Raw genomic sequence first — 15093 nt, forward strand, 5'->3', positions numbered from 1 at the left:
GTCGTTTTCCATGGCTTCCCCGAACCCCTCCCATGTTGAGTTTTTGCCTCCGCGACCACTGAAGCTATACACCGCTTGGCCCGTCGGTACATGTCCGCTGCCTCTGGAGTCTTATGAGCCAAAAGAACCCAATAGGACTCCTTCTTCAGCTTGACGGGATCCCTCACCGCTGGTGTCCACCAACGGGTTCTAGGATTACCGCCCCGACATGCACCAACTACCTTGCGGCCACAGCTCCAGTCAGCCACCTCGACAATAGAGGCCTTGCTCTATTGTCGAGGTGGCTATGCTCTATGCTCCACTCGGACTCAATGTCCAGCACCTCCCTCGTGACATGTTCAAAGTTCTTCCGGAGGTGGGAATTGAAACTCTCTCTGACAGGAGACTCTGCCTGACGTTCCCAGCAGACCTTCACAATGCGTTTGGGCCTGCCAGGTCTGCCCGGCGTCCTCCCCCACCATCGCAGCCAACTCGATGGTGGTGATCGATAGAAAGCTCGGCCCCTCTCTTCAACCGAGTGTCCAATACATGAGGCCGCAAATCTGATGACACAACTACCAAGTCGATCATGGAACTGCGGCCTAGGGTGTCCTGGTGCCAAGTGCACATATGGACACCCTTATGTTCGAACATGGTGTTTGTTATGGACAAACTGTGACGAGCACAAAAGTCCAATAACAAAACACCACTCGGGTTCAGATCCCGGCGGCCATTCTTCCCAATCACGCCTCTCCAGGTTTCACTGTCGTTGCCAGCCCGTTGCCTCTCACTGCCGGCAACGCCAGAGTGGAAGTGAGTCCAACTACATCCAGCCGGAATTTCTCTACTTCGTGCACTAGCTCAGGCTCCCCCCCCCCCAAGAGCTAGCTTCTGTAGCCGAGGATCGGACCGCCAAGTGCCCTGCCTTCGGCTGCCTCTATGGACCCTGCTATGGGTGGTGAGCCCATTGGAGGGGTGGCCCAGGTTGCCTCTTCGGGCCCCATGGGCCACCGGGTGCTCGCCATCGTGCCCCACCTCCGGGCCTGGCTCCAGAGGGGGGTCCCAGTGACCCGCGTCCGGGCGAGGGAAATCTGAGTCCTTTGTTTGTGTTCATCATAGAAGTCTTCTATACATATATATGTATGTATATATATATATATGTATATACACACATATGTGTGTATGTATATATATATATATATATATATATATATATATATATATATATATATATATATATATATACACACATACATATATATATAGCACTTTTTTCAGTAGCTTTGTTGAGTTTACAAACCCCTGGCACTGTTTGTGTACTTGTTTTGATTATTATTATTTATTTGCCTGTGTGTTAATGTTGTAAATGTTGAATACTATAATTTAAAAAAAAATGAATAAAGAATAATATCTAATTATTTGAAAACCCCCAAAAAGACTACATTTTTTGATTAAACCACGTTTTATTATTCCTACTATTGTCGATGTAGATACACAAGTCAACAAACATTATTTTTCTTGAATTGTAATGAAAATGCTCCACGGCACACTGACACCATGTGGAAAGGTCTGGTATTACAGATACGTACCTGGAAAAAAATTGACAGCAAATACACTTTTTGCAGAATTAGTAACAGTAGTAGTAATAGTAACAACAGTAGCAATAATGATCATAATAGCAATTAATAGTAGTAGTGGTATTAACAGCTCTAATTTACAGAGGGGAAAAAACAGTAAAATGAAGGTTTTTTTTTTATCAAATGCTGCAAGATTCCAGAATGAAAAATGATCAGCTTTAACTAAGACTGCAAATACCCTGCATTCTTCTACAAAATGAAATGACCATCAGTCCTTGTTTACACTTCTATCATAAAAAAGCAAGTTATTAAAATGTCCCTTCTGGCGGCCAACTTTTTGTTCTTGTCAAAGAGCTTCACTTTTCTTTTATAGAAATAACACATAATCGAGGAAAATGCCATCCCTGCTTTAAGCATACAGCACAGTATATATGCAAGTGTGGAAGAAAAAGTATGCTTGGTTTGGTTGTGTTTTTTTGCTTCACATGACCAATTTGGCCTAGCTAATTTCATTAATGTACATTCAAACAAGCTGAAGAAAGTAAGAAAATACACTGTGTGACCTTTGACCTCAAATCTTTGTGCTCAAAGTAACAGCGCCAGCTTTCTATTTATCTTAGTACCCCGACTAGATCTCTTTATGGATTGGAGCAATGCTTGTAATGCTTCCACATTCATTTAGAACTAGAAAATAAGGCCAAGCAATATAGTTAATCCAGTGCAACCTTACTGTAGGTTTACATCTTCCTCTGGCAGCTTGTTGTGATCAGACAACTTAAATGATGCAATACATTATCCTTACTAACCAATAACCTGTAACTTAACCCACTGAAACCCTTCAATTCTTAATTGTCTTATTGGATTTTGGCAGTTAGAAAAGGCAACTTGACACCTGGATGAAAGTGACAATAGTTATATCCATATAGAACTGCACTACACTGCTTCACTAAACACTTTGCATGTGTGTTTTTAAACATGTACAGTTCTTGGAGGAATTTAATACAACATTATTAGGTTTTTTATATCTGAGCTACCTTGTTTCTATTTATTACAGATGCCGATTACATGTTCTCTGACCCCGATAACTAAGCAAATCACATTTTCTCTGCATTAATGGACACAGATAGGGTGATGGTGATGCACAAATATATACTTACAGTATAATCATGCCACAAATGTCAAAGCACAAAGATCCTTTTTAGAGCATTTTGTCTTACGTAGGCATATTCTACCAGCTTCGTCCACAGCCAGATCGTCACATTTGTATATTAATACCGTGAAAGCTTATTTTGAAAAACATTTGAATGGAGGTGATGCGTATTTATTCAAATAAGGCGGTCAGACTTTGCAACATTCTTCCCTAAATCATACCCATCATATATTGTGCATCCCCCAAGTCTTCAGATTTTTTTTTAGCTGCTAAGTTCTCCCAAAGGTCTTCCCTCCATTATACCAACAACACAAAGAGATGATTGAAACAGAAATAAAAAACACAATAGGGAGAAACCTCCTTGCTTACAAGTAGTAAAACCGGAAGCAAAGAAAAAAGGAAAGCATTCTCTCCCATAAAAGCATTCCAGTAATATTTTCTGTTTGAGTACCAAAAAGTAGCATCCACCTGGCCATATTTGATGAGGAATAATATTGACGTGCAAAATCCACATCACCACAATTCACGCACACACTCACTAGAAAAACTAATTCTCTCAGCTTTGTACAGACAAAAAAACATAAAAACTCAAGCAGAAAATATCACTCCAACAGTATAATCGAAAACAGGCAAATTTAGCAATTAAGAAAAATTTCAACCACATATTAAATATATATCAAAGTCCAAATTTAACTTGTGATTACTTACTGCAAACTGATAAAACCAAATTAGTTTTATTTTTCAAACACACCTCAAGAACGGTCATCCCTAAAAGAAAGGAAGAATGATAATATAATAATAATAATAATATAATAATAATATTACATACAAGGATAAGCTCAACATTCTCTACTAGTTGTGCAAACTGTGTTTATCTTCACAAGATAATCATTAGTTTTCTTCAAACCAGCAATAAGAAAAGATGAATAATAACGGAAATATTATTGGTCAAGTTAATAACATTGAGGCCCAAAGCAAAAAAGAAGAGCATTGAGGTGATTGTTTTAAAAGAGAAGTGATTAAAAGTGTGTGTGTGTTGTGTGAGAGTGTGGAAGGGGATCCTTGATCAATCAGCGAGTTACACAGTAGTAATACAGATCATCCAAAATGAAGGAGAACCTATTTAGCTGACAGAAGATAAACAGGACCTTGTCGATTCCTCAACCAACATAGTTATGTTGGTTATGGTGGGTTTTGTCTCCGTGGTTGAGAAGCACTTAGATGGAGACCCAAAAAGAAAGCGAGAGATGAAACCCGTGATGAAAGGGGGAAAAAAATAAGAGTACATTTTCTGTAGCTGTCGACATACAGTAGTAGCGCCTCAGGGCTGCACTGAGACCAGTGTGTTGTTTGGACTCTTTCAGTTTGTGGGACAATTGGACACATCCAGGTTGTTTGACAAATGTTCTATTTCTTCTTGCCAAAGAAGCTGAACCTCTTCTCACGATCCTTATCTTTACCCTCTTTGTTGCGCATGGTCACACCTCCGGCATCAGCTGAGCCAGGGGAGATGGGGGAGATGGGAGGCATGGTCATCGCGCGGCTGAGGACTCGCGGACCTCCCGGCGAGTCTCCTGATCCCGTCGGAATGGAACTGAGGATGGAGCGGATCCAGGAGCTCATTTCAGCCTAGGAATAGACAGAAACAGGTTAAAGTTCAGAGCACAAAAACAAGATTTTTAATGTTTGGGTTTGAAGTCTGTAATGAATCTCACCTCATCCTTTGCTTGAAATAGATACTCTTTTCCATCTCCTAGCCTGAAAGCACAGCATTCACAAAGACAAAAAGTTAAACTTTCCCGTAAATCCCCAAATTTGCACATTTCAAGTTTTTTTATTGGCCTTTTATGCATAAACTTACTGTTCAGACACATTGGAATTCTCATACAGAGTTCTCTTCAAGTCAACAGTATAGCAAAAGGTTAAATTAACATACAGAAATAAAATGTTCAATTTTATATATAAAAACACTACACTGATATGGGGTATGCACACAGTTTTAAAAATAAAGATAGTGAAAGGGATAGTAGAATTGCATAAATAGCACAAATACTTACACAGTTTAGAAATACATGGTAAAACCCAGTATTTGACATAACGGAGGCAACATTAAACACTTTTTTAATATCCAGGGAGCTGTCTATTTGTGATACAGTGGTACTTGGGTTTCCTGTACACGCCACTTTTCTTGCACCAGATTTGGTATACCTTCCCGTTATCATAAGGCCAAACAAGGTGCGTAACAAACTAGCTTGTTCCGTATCACTCCGCACTCTTTTTAATCAATCAATCAATCGTTTACTTATATAGCCCTAAATCACTAGTGTCTCAAAGGGCTGCACAAACCACAACACAAACCACTACGACATCCTCGGTAGGCCCACATGAGGGCAAGGAAAACTCACTCCCAGTGGGACGTCGGTGACAATGATGACTATGAGAACCTTGGAGAGGACCACATACGTCCACAGTTTCCAAATATAATTTGAAATGTGGACTCGTCAGACCACAGAACACTTTTCCACTTTGCATCAGTCCATCTTAGATGAGCTCGGGCCCAGCGAAGCCGGCGGCGTTCCTGGTTGTTGTTGATAAATGGCTTTCGCTTTGCATAGTAGAGCTTTAACTTGCACTTACACATTTAACGACCAACTGTAGTTACTCACAGTGGTTTTATGAAGTGTTCCTGAGCCCATGTGGTGATATCCTTTACATACTGATGTCGGTTTTTGATGCAGTTCCGCTTGAGGGATCAAAGGTCCATAATATCATCGCTTACATGCGGTGATTTCTCCAGATTCTCTGAACCTTTTGATGATTTTACAGACCGTAGATGATAAAATCCCTAAATTCCTTGCAATAGCTCGTTGAGAAATGTTGTTCTAAAACTGTTCGACAATTTGCTTACAAATTGGTGACCCTCGCCCCATCCTTGTTTGTGAATTACTTAACATTTCATGGAAGCTGATTTTATACCCAATCATGGCACCCAACTGTTCCCAATTAGCCTGTACACCTGTGGGATGTTCCATATAAGAATCTGGGTATTATCTTCGACCCAACTCTCTCCTTTGAGTCACACATTAAAAGCGCTACTAAAACGGCCTTCTTTCATCTCCGTAATATCGCTAAAATTAGCTCCATTCTGTCCACTAAAGACGCCGAGATCATTATCCATGCGTTTGTTACGTCTCGTCTCGATTACTGTAACGTATTATTTTCAGGTCTCCCATGTCTAGCATTAAAAGATTACAGTTGGTACAAAATGCGGCTGCTAGACTTTTGACAAGAACAAGAAAGTTTGATCACATTACGCCTGTACTGGCTCACCTGCACTGGCTTCCTGTGCACTTAAGATGTGACTTTAAGGTTTTACTACTTACGTATAAAATACTACACGGTCTATCTCCATCCTATCTTGCCGATTGTATTGTACCATATGTCCCGGCAAGAAATCTGCGTTCAAAGGACTCCGGCTTATTAGTGATTCCCAAAGCCCAAAAAAAGTCTGCGGGCTATAGAGCGTTTTCATTTCGGGCTCCAGTACTCTGGAATGCCCTCCCGGTAACAGTTCGAGATGCCACCTCAGTAGAAGCATTTAAGTCTCACCTTAAAACTCATTTGTATACTCTAGCCTTTAAATAGACTCCCTTTTTAGACCAGTTGATCTGCTGTTTGTTTTCTTTTTCTCCTATGTCCCACTCTCCGTTGTGGAGGGGGTCCGGTCCGATCCGGTGGCCATGTACTGCTTGCCTGAGTATGGGCTGGGGACATCTCTGTGCTGCTGACGCGCCTCCGCTTGGGAAGTTTTCCTGCTGGCTCCGCTATGAACGGGACTCTCGCTTCTGTGTTGGATCCGCTTTGGACTGGACTCTCGCGACTGTGTTGGATCCATTATGGATTGAACTTTCACAGTATCATGTTAGACCCGCTCGACATCCATTGCTTTCGTCCTCTCCAAGGTTCTCATAGTCATCATTGTCACCGACGTCCCACTGGGTGTGAGTTTTCCTTGCCCTTATGTGGGCCTACCGAGGATGTCGTAGTGGTTTGTGTTGTGGTTTGTGCAGCCCTTTGAGACACTAGTGATTTAGGGCTATATAAGTAAACATTGATTGATTGATTGATATAAGTGTTTAAAGAGCAAGTTAATGATTATTTGCAAAAAAAAAAAAATGTTGATCAGTTTGAACATCAAATTTGTTGTCTTTGTAGCATGTTCAACTGAATATGGGTTGAAAATGATTTGCAAATCATTGTATTCCATTTATATTTACATCTAACAGATGGAATCGGGGTTTGTATATATACATATATACGTACATAAATACACATAAATACATACATATGTGTGTGTGTATATATGTATATATATATATATATATTTGTGGGTCCTTCCGAGGATGTTGTAGTCGTAATGATTTGTGCAGTCCTTTGAGACATTTGTGATTTGGGGCTATATAAATAAACATTGATTGATTGATTGATATATATATATATGTGTGTGTGTGTATATATGTATACATTATATATATATACATACACACAACACAAACATATGTATATATATATGTAACAGGGTCAATTACGTCTTGTAAATAATTTATTTTCTAATGTTATATTAATGTTATAATTACACAAAATATGTAATTTACATGTAAATACCTGAATATTGTTTGATGTTTTGTCAATGTGGAACCATTGTCCCGTTGTCCCCCCTACTGCAATAATTACTGTGACACCTGTCTTTTTATATGCGTTAGACACGCCCTCCAACTTCCCTTTTTGTCTACGATAACGGGAGAGGTAGGCGTCCATACGACGACAGAAAATATTTTGTCTTGTTAAGAACTTTAATTAATTTCTTGTTCATTATTATATTTGTGTAGGGGCTCGACGATGGCACAAAGTATTTGATGACAATTGTATTCTGTGTTATTAGTAAAGTGTAGTGGAGAAACCCATGGTGTTGGTCGTCTTCATAAACAACACACAACGCAAAGGAAAAGACCACCGGTTACATATACACACGTGTATATATATATGTGTATATATACGTGTATATATATATATATATATATATATATAACACATACATACATATACATATATATATATATATATATATATATATATATACACACACACACACACATATATATATACACATATATACATATACGTATATAAATATACATATATACATATACAAACCCCGTTTCCATATGAGTTGGGAAATTATGTTCGATGTAATTTTAAACAGAATGCAATGATTTGCACAACATTTTCAACCCATATTCAGTTATATATGCTACAAAGACAACATACCGTATTTCCTTGAATTGCCGCCGGGTATATAGTATGCGCCTGCCTTGAATTACTGCCGGGTCAAACTCGCTTTGCAAAATAATTAGCCCATGCTTAGTATTACCGCCGGGTCAAACGTCAAGAGTGACACTTCCCCTGTCATCATTTTCAAAATGGAGGAGGCTGATTTCAATACCGGTAATTTTGAAATCGCATAAAGGGAAGAAGATTAAGAGCAATTCAGTAGGATTTAAGGTTCAAGCTAATGAATACCGGTATGCTAAAAAGAACAGTAAAACAGCTGTGTTTTATCAATATACCTGTGGAACCGACGGTCCGACAGACAGGCAGGGTACGGCTGGAGTTGGTGGCGTGGGAACTCCCTTGTCACGTGACAGGGAGAGAGCACCAAGTTCCCAAAGAGTAAAAAGCAAGAGCAAGAGCATACCAGTCACTTCCTGCTACCGGCATACAACTACAGCTGAATGGACTGTGGCGGTGACGTGACTAGGAAGCGCGCAAAGAGTAAATAGAAAGGCAAGAGCCTAATAACCTCCACAAATGTATGTATGTATTTGACACAAGCGTTACATAAATGTCAGACCATAATAAAGTTTTTTTTAAATGTGCTTTTCATGATGGTATCCTTACATCACACTCAATTTTTTTACTGCATGCCTTTGGTAAGCGCAGGAGTTAGAAGAGGTTTTAAATTAATTAGCGCATGCTTACTTTTACCGCATGCCTTTGGTAAGCGCAGAGGTGACAAGAGGTTTTAAATTAATTAGCGCCCCGGCGGGAATTCAAGGAAATATGGTATTTGATTTTCAAACTGATATACGTTTTTGTTTTTTTTGCAAATAATCATTAGCTTTAGATTTTGATGCCAGCAACATGTGAAAAAGAAGTTGGGAAAGGTGGCAATAAATATTGATAAAGTTGAAGAATGCTCATCAAACACTTATTTGGAACATCCAACAGGTGTGCAGGCTATTTGGGAACAGGTCGGTGCCCTGATTGGGTATAAAGACAGCTTCCCAAAAAATGCTCAGTCTTTCACAAGAAAGGATGGGGCGAGGTACACCGCTTTGTCCACAACTACGTGAGCAAATAGTCAAACAGTTTAAGAACAACGTTTCTTGAAGTGCAATTGCAAGAAATTTAGGGATTTCAACATTTACGGTCCATAATTTCATCAAAAGGTTCAGAGAATCTGAAGAAATCACTCCCCGTAAGCGGCATGGCTGGAAACCAACATTGAATGACCGTGACCTTCGATCCCTCAGACAGCACTGTATCAAAAACCGACATCAATATATATAAAATATATCACCACATGGGCTCAGGAACACTTCAAAAAAACACTGTCACTAAATACAGTTTGTCGCTACATCTATAAGTGCAAGCAAAAGCCATTTATCAACTACATCCAGAAACGCCGCCGGCTTCTCTGGGCCCGAGGTCATCTGAGATGGACTGATGCAAAGTGGAAAAGTGTTGTGTGGTCTGACGAGTCCACATTTCAAATTGTTTTTGGAAATATTCGACATCGTGTCATCCGGACTAAAAGGGAAGCGAACCATCCACACTGTTATCGACGCAAATTTCAAAAGCCAACATCTGTGATGGTATGGGGGTGCATTAGTGCCCAAGGCATGGGTAACTTACACATCTGTGAAGGCACCATTAATGCTGAAAGGTACATACAGGTTTTGGAACAACATATGCTGCCATCTAAGCGCCGTCTTTTTCATGGACGCCCTTGCTTATTTCAGCAAGACAATGCCAAGCCACATTCAGCACGTGTTACAACAGCATGGCTTCGTAAAAAAAAAAGTGCGGGTACTTTCCCGGCCCGCCTTCAGTCCAGACCTGCCTCCCATCGAAAATGTGTGACGCATAATGAAGCGTAAAATACGACAGCGGACTGTTGAACGACTGAAGCGCTACATAAAACAAAAATGGGAAAGAATTCCACTTTCAAAGCTTCAACAATTAGTTTCCTCAGTTCCCAAACGTTTATTGACTGTTGTTAAAAGAAAAGGTGATGTAACAGAGCAGTGAATATACCCTTTCCCAACTACTTTGGCACGTGTTGCAGCCAAGAAATTCTAAGTTAATTATTATTTGCAAAAAAAAAATAAAGTTTATGAGTTTGAACATCAAATATCGTCTTTATAGTGCATTCAATTGAATATGGGTTGAAAAGGATTTGCAAATCATTGTATTCTGTTTATATTTACATCAAACACAATTTCCCAACTCAAATGGAAACAGGGTTTGTTTTTTGATTGATTGATTGAAACTTTTATTACTAAATTGCACAGTTCAGTACATATTCCGTACAATTGACCACTAAATGGTAACACCCGAATGGGTTTTTCAGCTTGATTAAGTCGGGGTCCACGTTAATCAATTCATGGTATATGCATATACACATACACATATATATACATATGCATAGATACACATATATATATATATATATATATATATATATATACATATATATATATATATATATATATATATATATATATATATAATTGTTGCGGAGCAGTTAAATGAACACTTAGCGTCTAACAATCTATGTGAAACCTTTCAATCCGGTTTCAGGGCAAATCACTCGACGGAGACAGCCCTCGCAAAAATGACTAATGATCTATTGCTAACGATGGATTCTGATGCGTCATCTATGTTGCTGCTCCTCGATCTTAGCGCTGCTTTCGATACCTTCGATCATAATATTTTATTAGAACGTATCAAAACACGAATTGGTATGTCAGACTTAGCCCTGTCTTGGTTTAACTCTTATCTTACTGATAGGATGCAGTGTGTCTCCCATAACAATGTGACCTCGGACTACGTTAAGGTAACGTGTGGAGTTCCCCAGGGTTCGGTCCTTGGCCCTGCACTCTTCAGCATCTACATGCTGCCGCTAGGTGACATCATACGCAAATACGGTGTTAGCTTTCACTGTTATGCTGATGACACCCAACTCTACATGCCCCTAAAGCTGTATATATATGTATATATACACACACACATACATACATACACAAATGGTAAATGGGTTTTTTACCCCTTTTTAAGGAGCCCAAAGCGCTTTGACAGTATTTCCACATTCGCTCATTCACACACACATTCACACACTGATGGCGGGAGCTGCTCACCAGGACACATCAGGAGCAAGGGTGAAGTGTCTTGCCCAAGTAGACAACGGACGTGACTAGGATGGTAGAAGGTGGGGATTTAACCAGTAACCCTCAGATTGCTGGCACAGCCACTCTACCAACTTCGCCACGCCGTCCCCACATATATACGTATATATATACATATATATGTAGGTGTGGGAAAAAATCACAAGACTACTTCATCTCTACAGATCTGTTTCATGAGGGGTTCCCTCAATCATCAGGAGATTTTAATGGAAGCATTCACATACAATGGTTTATATAGGGCACAGAGTGGGTGGGTACAGGCAGGCGTAGGGTGTGGTGATTGGCTCATGTGTTACCTAGGAGGTGTTTCCTTCTGTGGCGGCATGTTGAAATAATTTCACTGCGCTTGTTGAGGGATGATAGATCGGGATGATATATAATAAACAGTTTCTCTTTTAAGCATAGGTTGCATCTTTTATTACCACTGTTGTAAGGTGTGCTGGATGCAAGAATTTGCCATGTTATTGAATATTCAACATTGTTGTCTTTGAGGTTCCAAATGTGTTTGCTGAGTTCTGTAGAATTCTGCAAAGTCTGGTTTCTAAAGGAGGCGTTGTGATTATTCCATCTTGTTTTGAACGCTCCTTCGGTTAATCCTACGTACGTGTCGGATGTGTTAATGTCCTTGCGTATTACCTTTGCTTGGTAAACGACTGATGTCCGTAAGCACCTTCCGTTGAGAGGGCAATCAGGTTTCTTGCGACAGTTACATTCATTATTGGTTTCAGAGTCGTTTAGTCTGGGGGTAGGCAGTCCTTTAGCAATTGCTTTGTTGTGGTTTGAAATGATTTGTTGCATGTTATTCATACAGCTGTAGCTCAATTTAATGTTGTTCTTGTTGAATATTTTTCTTAGGGTGTTGCCTTTGGGGAAGTGTTTGTCGATCAGAGTGAGGAACTTGCGGCCGATGTTGGTTGAGACGTCTTTGCTGAATGGCGGATTGTACCAGATGATGTTGTTTCGTTTTCTGCTCTTTTTTGGTTGGTTTCCTGGAGTGGGTTCATAGGTGAGGGTGAAGTTGTATCCGCTTTCATCAAGTGCTTTCTGGTACGAGGGGGTTGCTTGGTCGAATTCAGCTTTGCTAGATGACAGCATCGATAGCCTTTTATTAATTCCGGTAGGTATTCTTTTCGTGGTGGTGGGTGGGTGGTTGCTGTCATGGTGCACGTATTGGAGTGTTGTGTTGGGTTTCGTGAATGGTTGGTAGCTGTTATTTCTCATAGATATATATATATGTATACATGTATATGTTCATACACATATGTACATATATATATTCATACATACCTATATATATATACTGTACACATATCTATATATATATATATATATATATATATATATATATATATATATACACACACACATGTATATATAAACACATACATACATATATATACACACATACATATATTTATATATATACATATATAATATATATAGAGTGTGTGTGTATATATATATATATACATATATAATATATATACAGTATGTGTATATATATATACACACACACACATATATATATATATATATATATATATATATATATACATACACACACACACATATACATATATATATACACATACACACACACACATATACATATATATATACATACACACACACACACACACACATATACATATATATATATATATATACATATATATATATATATATATACGTACATATACTTAAGTACATCTATAGTCCGGTTGCAGTTAGTCCAGAACGCGGCAGCACGACTTTTAACAGGGGCCAGGAAATGCCACAATATAACCCCAATTCTTCAGAGTTTGCACTGGCTCCCTGTTCATTTTAGAATTGATTTTAAAACATTGCTGTTTGTTTTTAAATCTTTACATGGACTGGCACCTCAATATATCTCGGACCTTATCCAAATTCCTGCGCGCGCTCTGAGGTCCGAGAGCCAGTTCCAGCTCGTGGTGCCCAAGGCCAGACTTAAGACCAGGGGAGACATGGCCTTCTCTGTGGTCGGCCCTAAGCTCTGGAACACTCTGCCGCTCCATGTTCAAACTGCTTCCACAGTGGAGTGTTTTAAGTCTCGTCTTAAGACCCACTTTTATTCTACGTGAGTTGTGTGGTCCTCTGTGTTTTTTATACACTTTGATTTCTATTTTACTGTTTTAATTGATTTTACCCTTTAAAATAGTTTTTAATCATATTTGTTTTTATATTGTTTTTATTGTTTTTATATTTATTTATTTTTTGTTTTTATTCAGTCATTGGTGGAGCATAATATGTATATATATATATTTTATTTTATTTTATTTATTTATTTTTTTTACAATTGTTTTTAACATGGCTGTGCAGCACTTTGGAAACGTTATTGTTGTTTAAATGTGCTATATAAATAAAGTGGATTGGATTGGATTGAAAAATCACTGTAGGTGGGTAATGCATGCAAAAAAAATTGAGGCCTCGGGTAAATAGTAAATGGGTTATACTTGTATAGCGTTTTTCACACACACATTCACACACTGATGGCAGGGGCTGCCACGCAAGGCCTTTGCCACGACCCATCAGGAGCAAGAGTGAAGTGTCTTGCCCAAGGACACAACGGACGTGGCGAGGTTGGTAGAAGGTGGGAATCGAACCAGGAACACTTAGGTTGCTGGCACGGCCACTCTCTCAACTGTGCCACGCCATCTATAAAAGGGGGGAGGAAATTGAGTAGTAAAGGAGATCCACGAACCTGAGCTTGAATACATGTTTCCTCTTTTTATAGTCATTGGCGATCTCACAAATGGCCTCTCCAAGACTGATAGGGACCTCTCCATGGTAGGGGATGCCATTGCTAGCGCTTTTGCCATCTTTATAGAAACCCAGACTTCCTTTTCTTAGGACACAGTACACATTCTGCCATGACCTAAGAGATGACACACACAAGCAATAAGAAGCAGATTAATTTATAATGAGGAAAATACAGTTCAAGGAGCAGATGTTTGTCCGCATGTTACCTAGTAGCTGCTTTTTTACTGTGCGACTCCATCTCCTGCTTTCGATAAAGCATGCCCTCCATTGCTTCAGGTTCAGACTCTGCTGCGCCCCGGCCCGGTAACGTGGCCGACTGGTCGAGGCGCGAAGACGCCAAGCCGCTGTCTCTGCCTGGTCCGTTTACCGACTCTGATTCTGAACCCTGCGGTCCAGAGCAGAATATGGGTAAGAAGTGCAGAAGCTGACCTTTTGAATAGAGGAAGTAAGAAGCAAAGCAGCCATTGCAGCAAACATGGGAAGCCAAGATGAAATTTGCTTTGACAGAAGTATATGATAACGTCATATTAATGCTTCACAAGGTTTATAGAATTACACATTGTCACAGTGCGATACATACTGAAACATATATCTATAGTCACGTGTACGGGAGGGACATACAACTACTACAGAAGCATAATACATGTCATAAATACTTTAAGGGCTCATGTTTTGAAACATTCTTCAGTATCTTAAGTACTAAAAGACAATAATAACCTCTGGGATAATATGCAGCTGGATAAATATATTCTTTAACACACAAACACAGACAAACACTATAACACTACTTTGACTATGGGATGCCTTTTGAAATACTAAAGAAGTTATTCCAAATGTACACATACTGTATAGTGGGAGAGGGAACACTAACAACTCTACAGTGACTCCTGTCCTGGTCAATATGCGCACAGATACAAGCGCAAAATGTGAATGTACTTGATCCATGAACACCATCTCTCCAATGAATCTGCAACATGCCTTTTGTGAGCATCTACCAAACAAGGCAATGAATAAATCATAAACAAAGCAATGGTTGTGTCTGTGGCACGGAGCAATGACGCTGCAGTTTTGACCAGGA

At 39.5% G+C, this 15093-nt stretch overlaps 1 protein-coding gene across 5 annotated transcripts in view; it reads right to left on the reverse strand.

Annotated features, from left to right (window-relative positions):
* Window positions 1-1422: 1422 nt before the first annotated feature.
* The window catches only part of sptbn2 (spectrin, beta, non-erythrocytic 2), an 89795-nt gene continuing 76124 nt past the window's right edge, over window positions 1423-15093 (reverse strand). For all 5 annotated transcript variants that reach the window (XM_061898280.1, XM_061898279.1, XM_061898282.1 and 2 more), the window contains 4 exons: window positions 14222-14400; window positions 13957-14130; window positions 4422-4464; window positions 1423-4335 (listed from right to left, as the gene is read on the reverse strand). In XM_061898280.1, the coding sequence (XP_061754264.1) occupies window positions 4114-4335; window positions 4422-4464; window positions 13957-14130; window positions 14222-14400 (618 nt within the window). In that variant the 3' untranslated portion in view covers window positions 1423-4113. The remainder of the gene's footprint in view (window positions 4336-4421; window positions 4465-13956; window positions 14131-14221; window positions 14401-15093) is intronic.

Source organism: Nerophis ophidion, linkage group LG04 (assembly GCF_033978795.1).
Source record: "Nerophis ophidion isolate RoL-2023_Sa linkage group LG04, RoL_Noph_v1.0, whole genome shotgun sequence".
Classification (NCBI taxonomy): domain Eukaryota; kingdom Metazoa; phylum Chordata; class Actinopteri; order Syngnathiformes; family Syngnathidae; genus Nerophis; species Nerophis ophidion.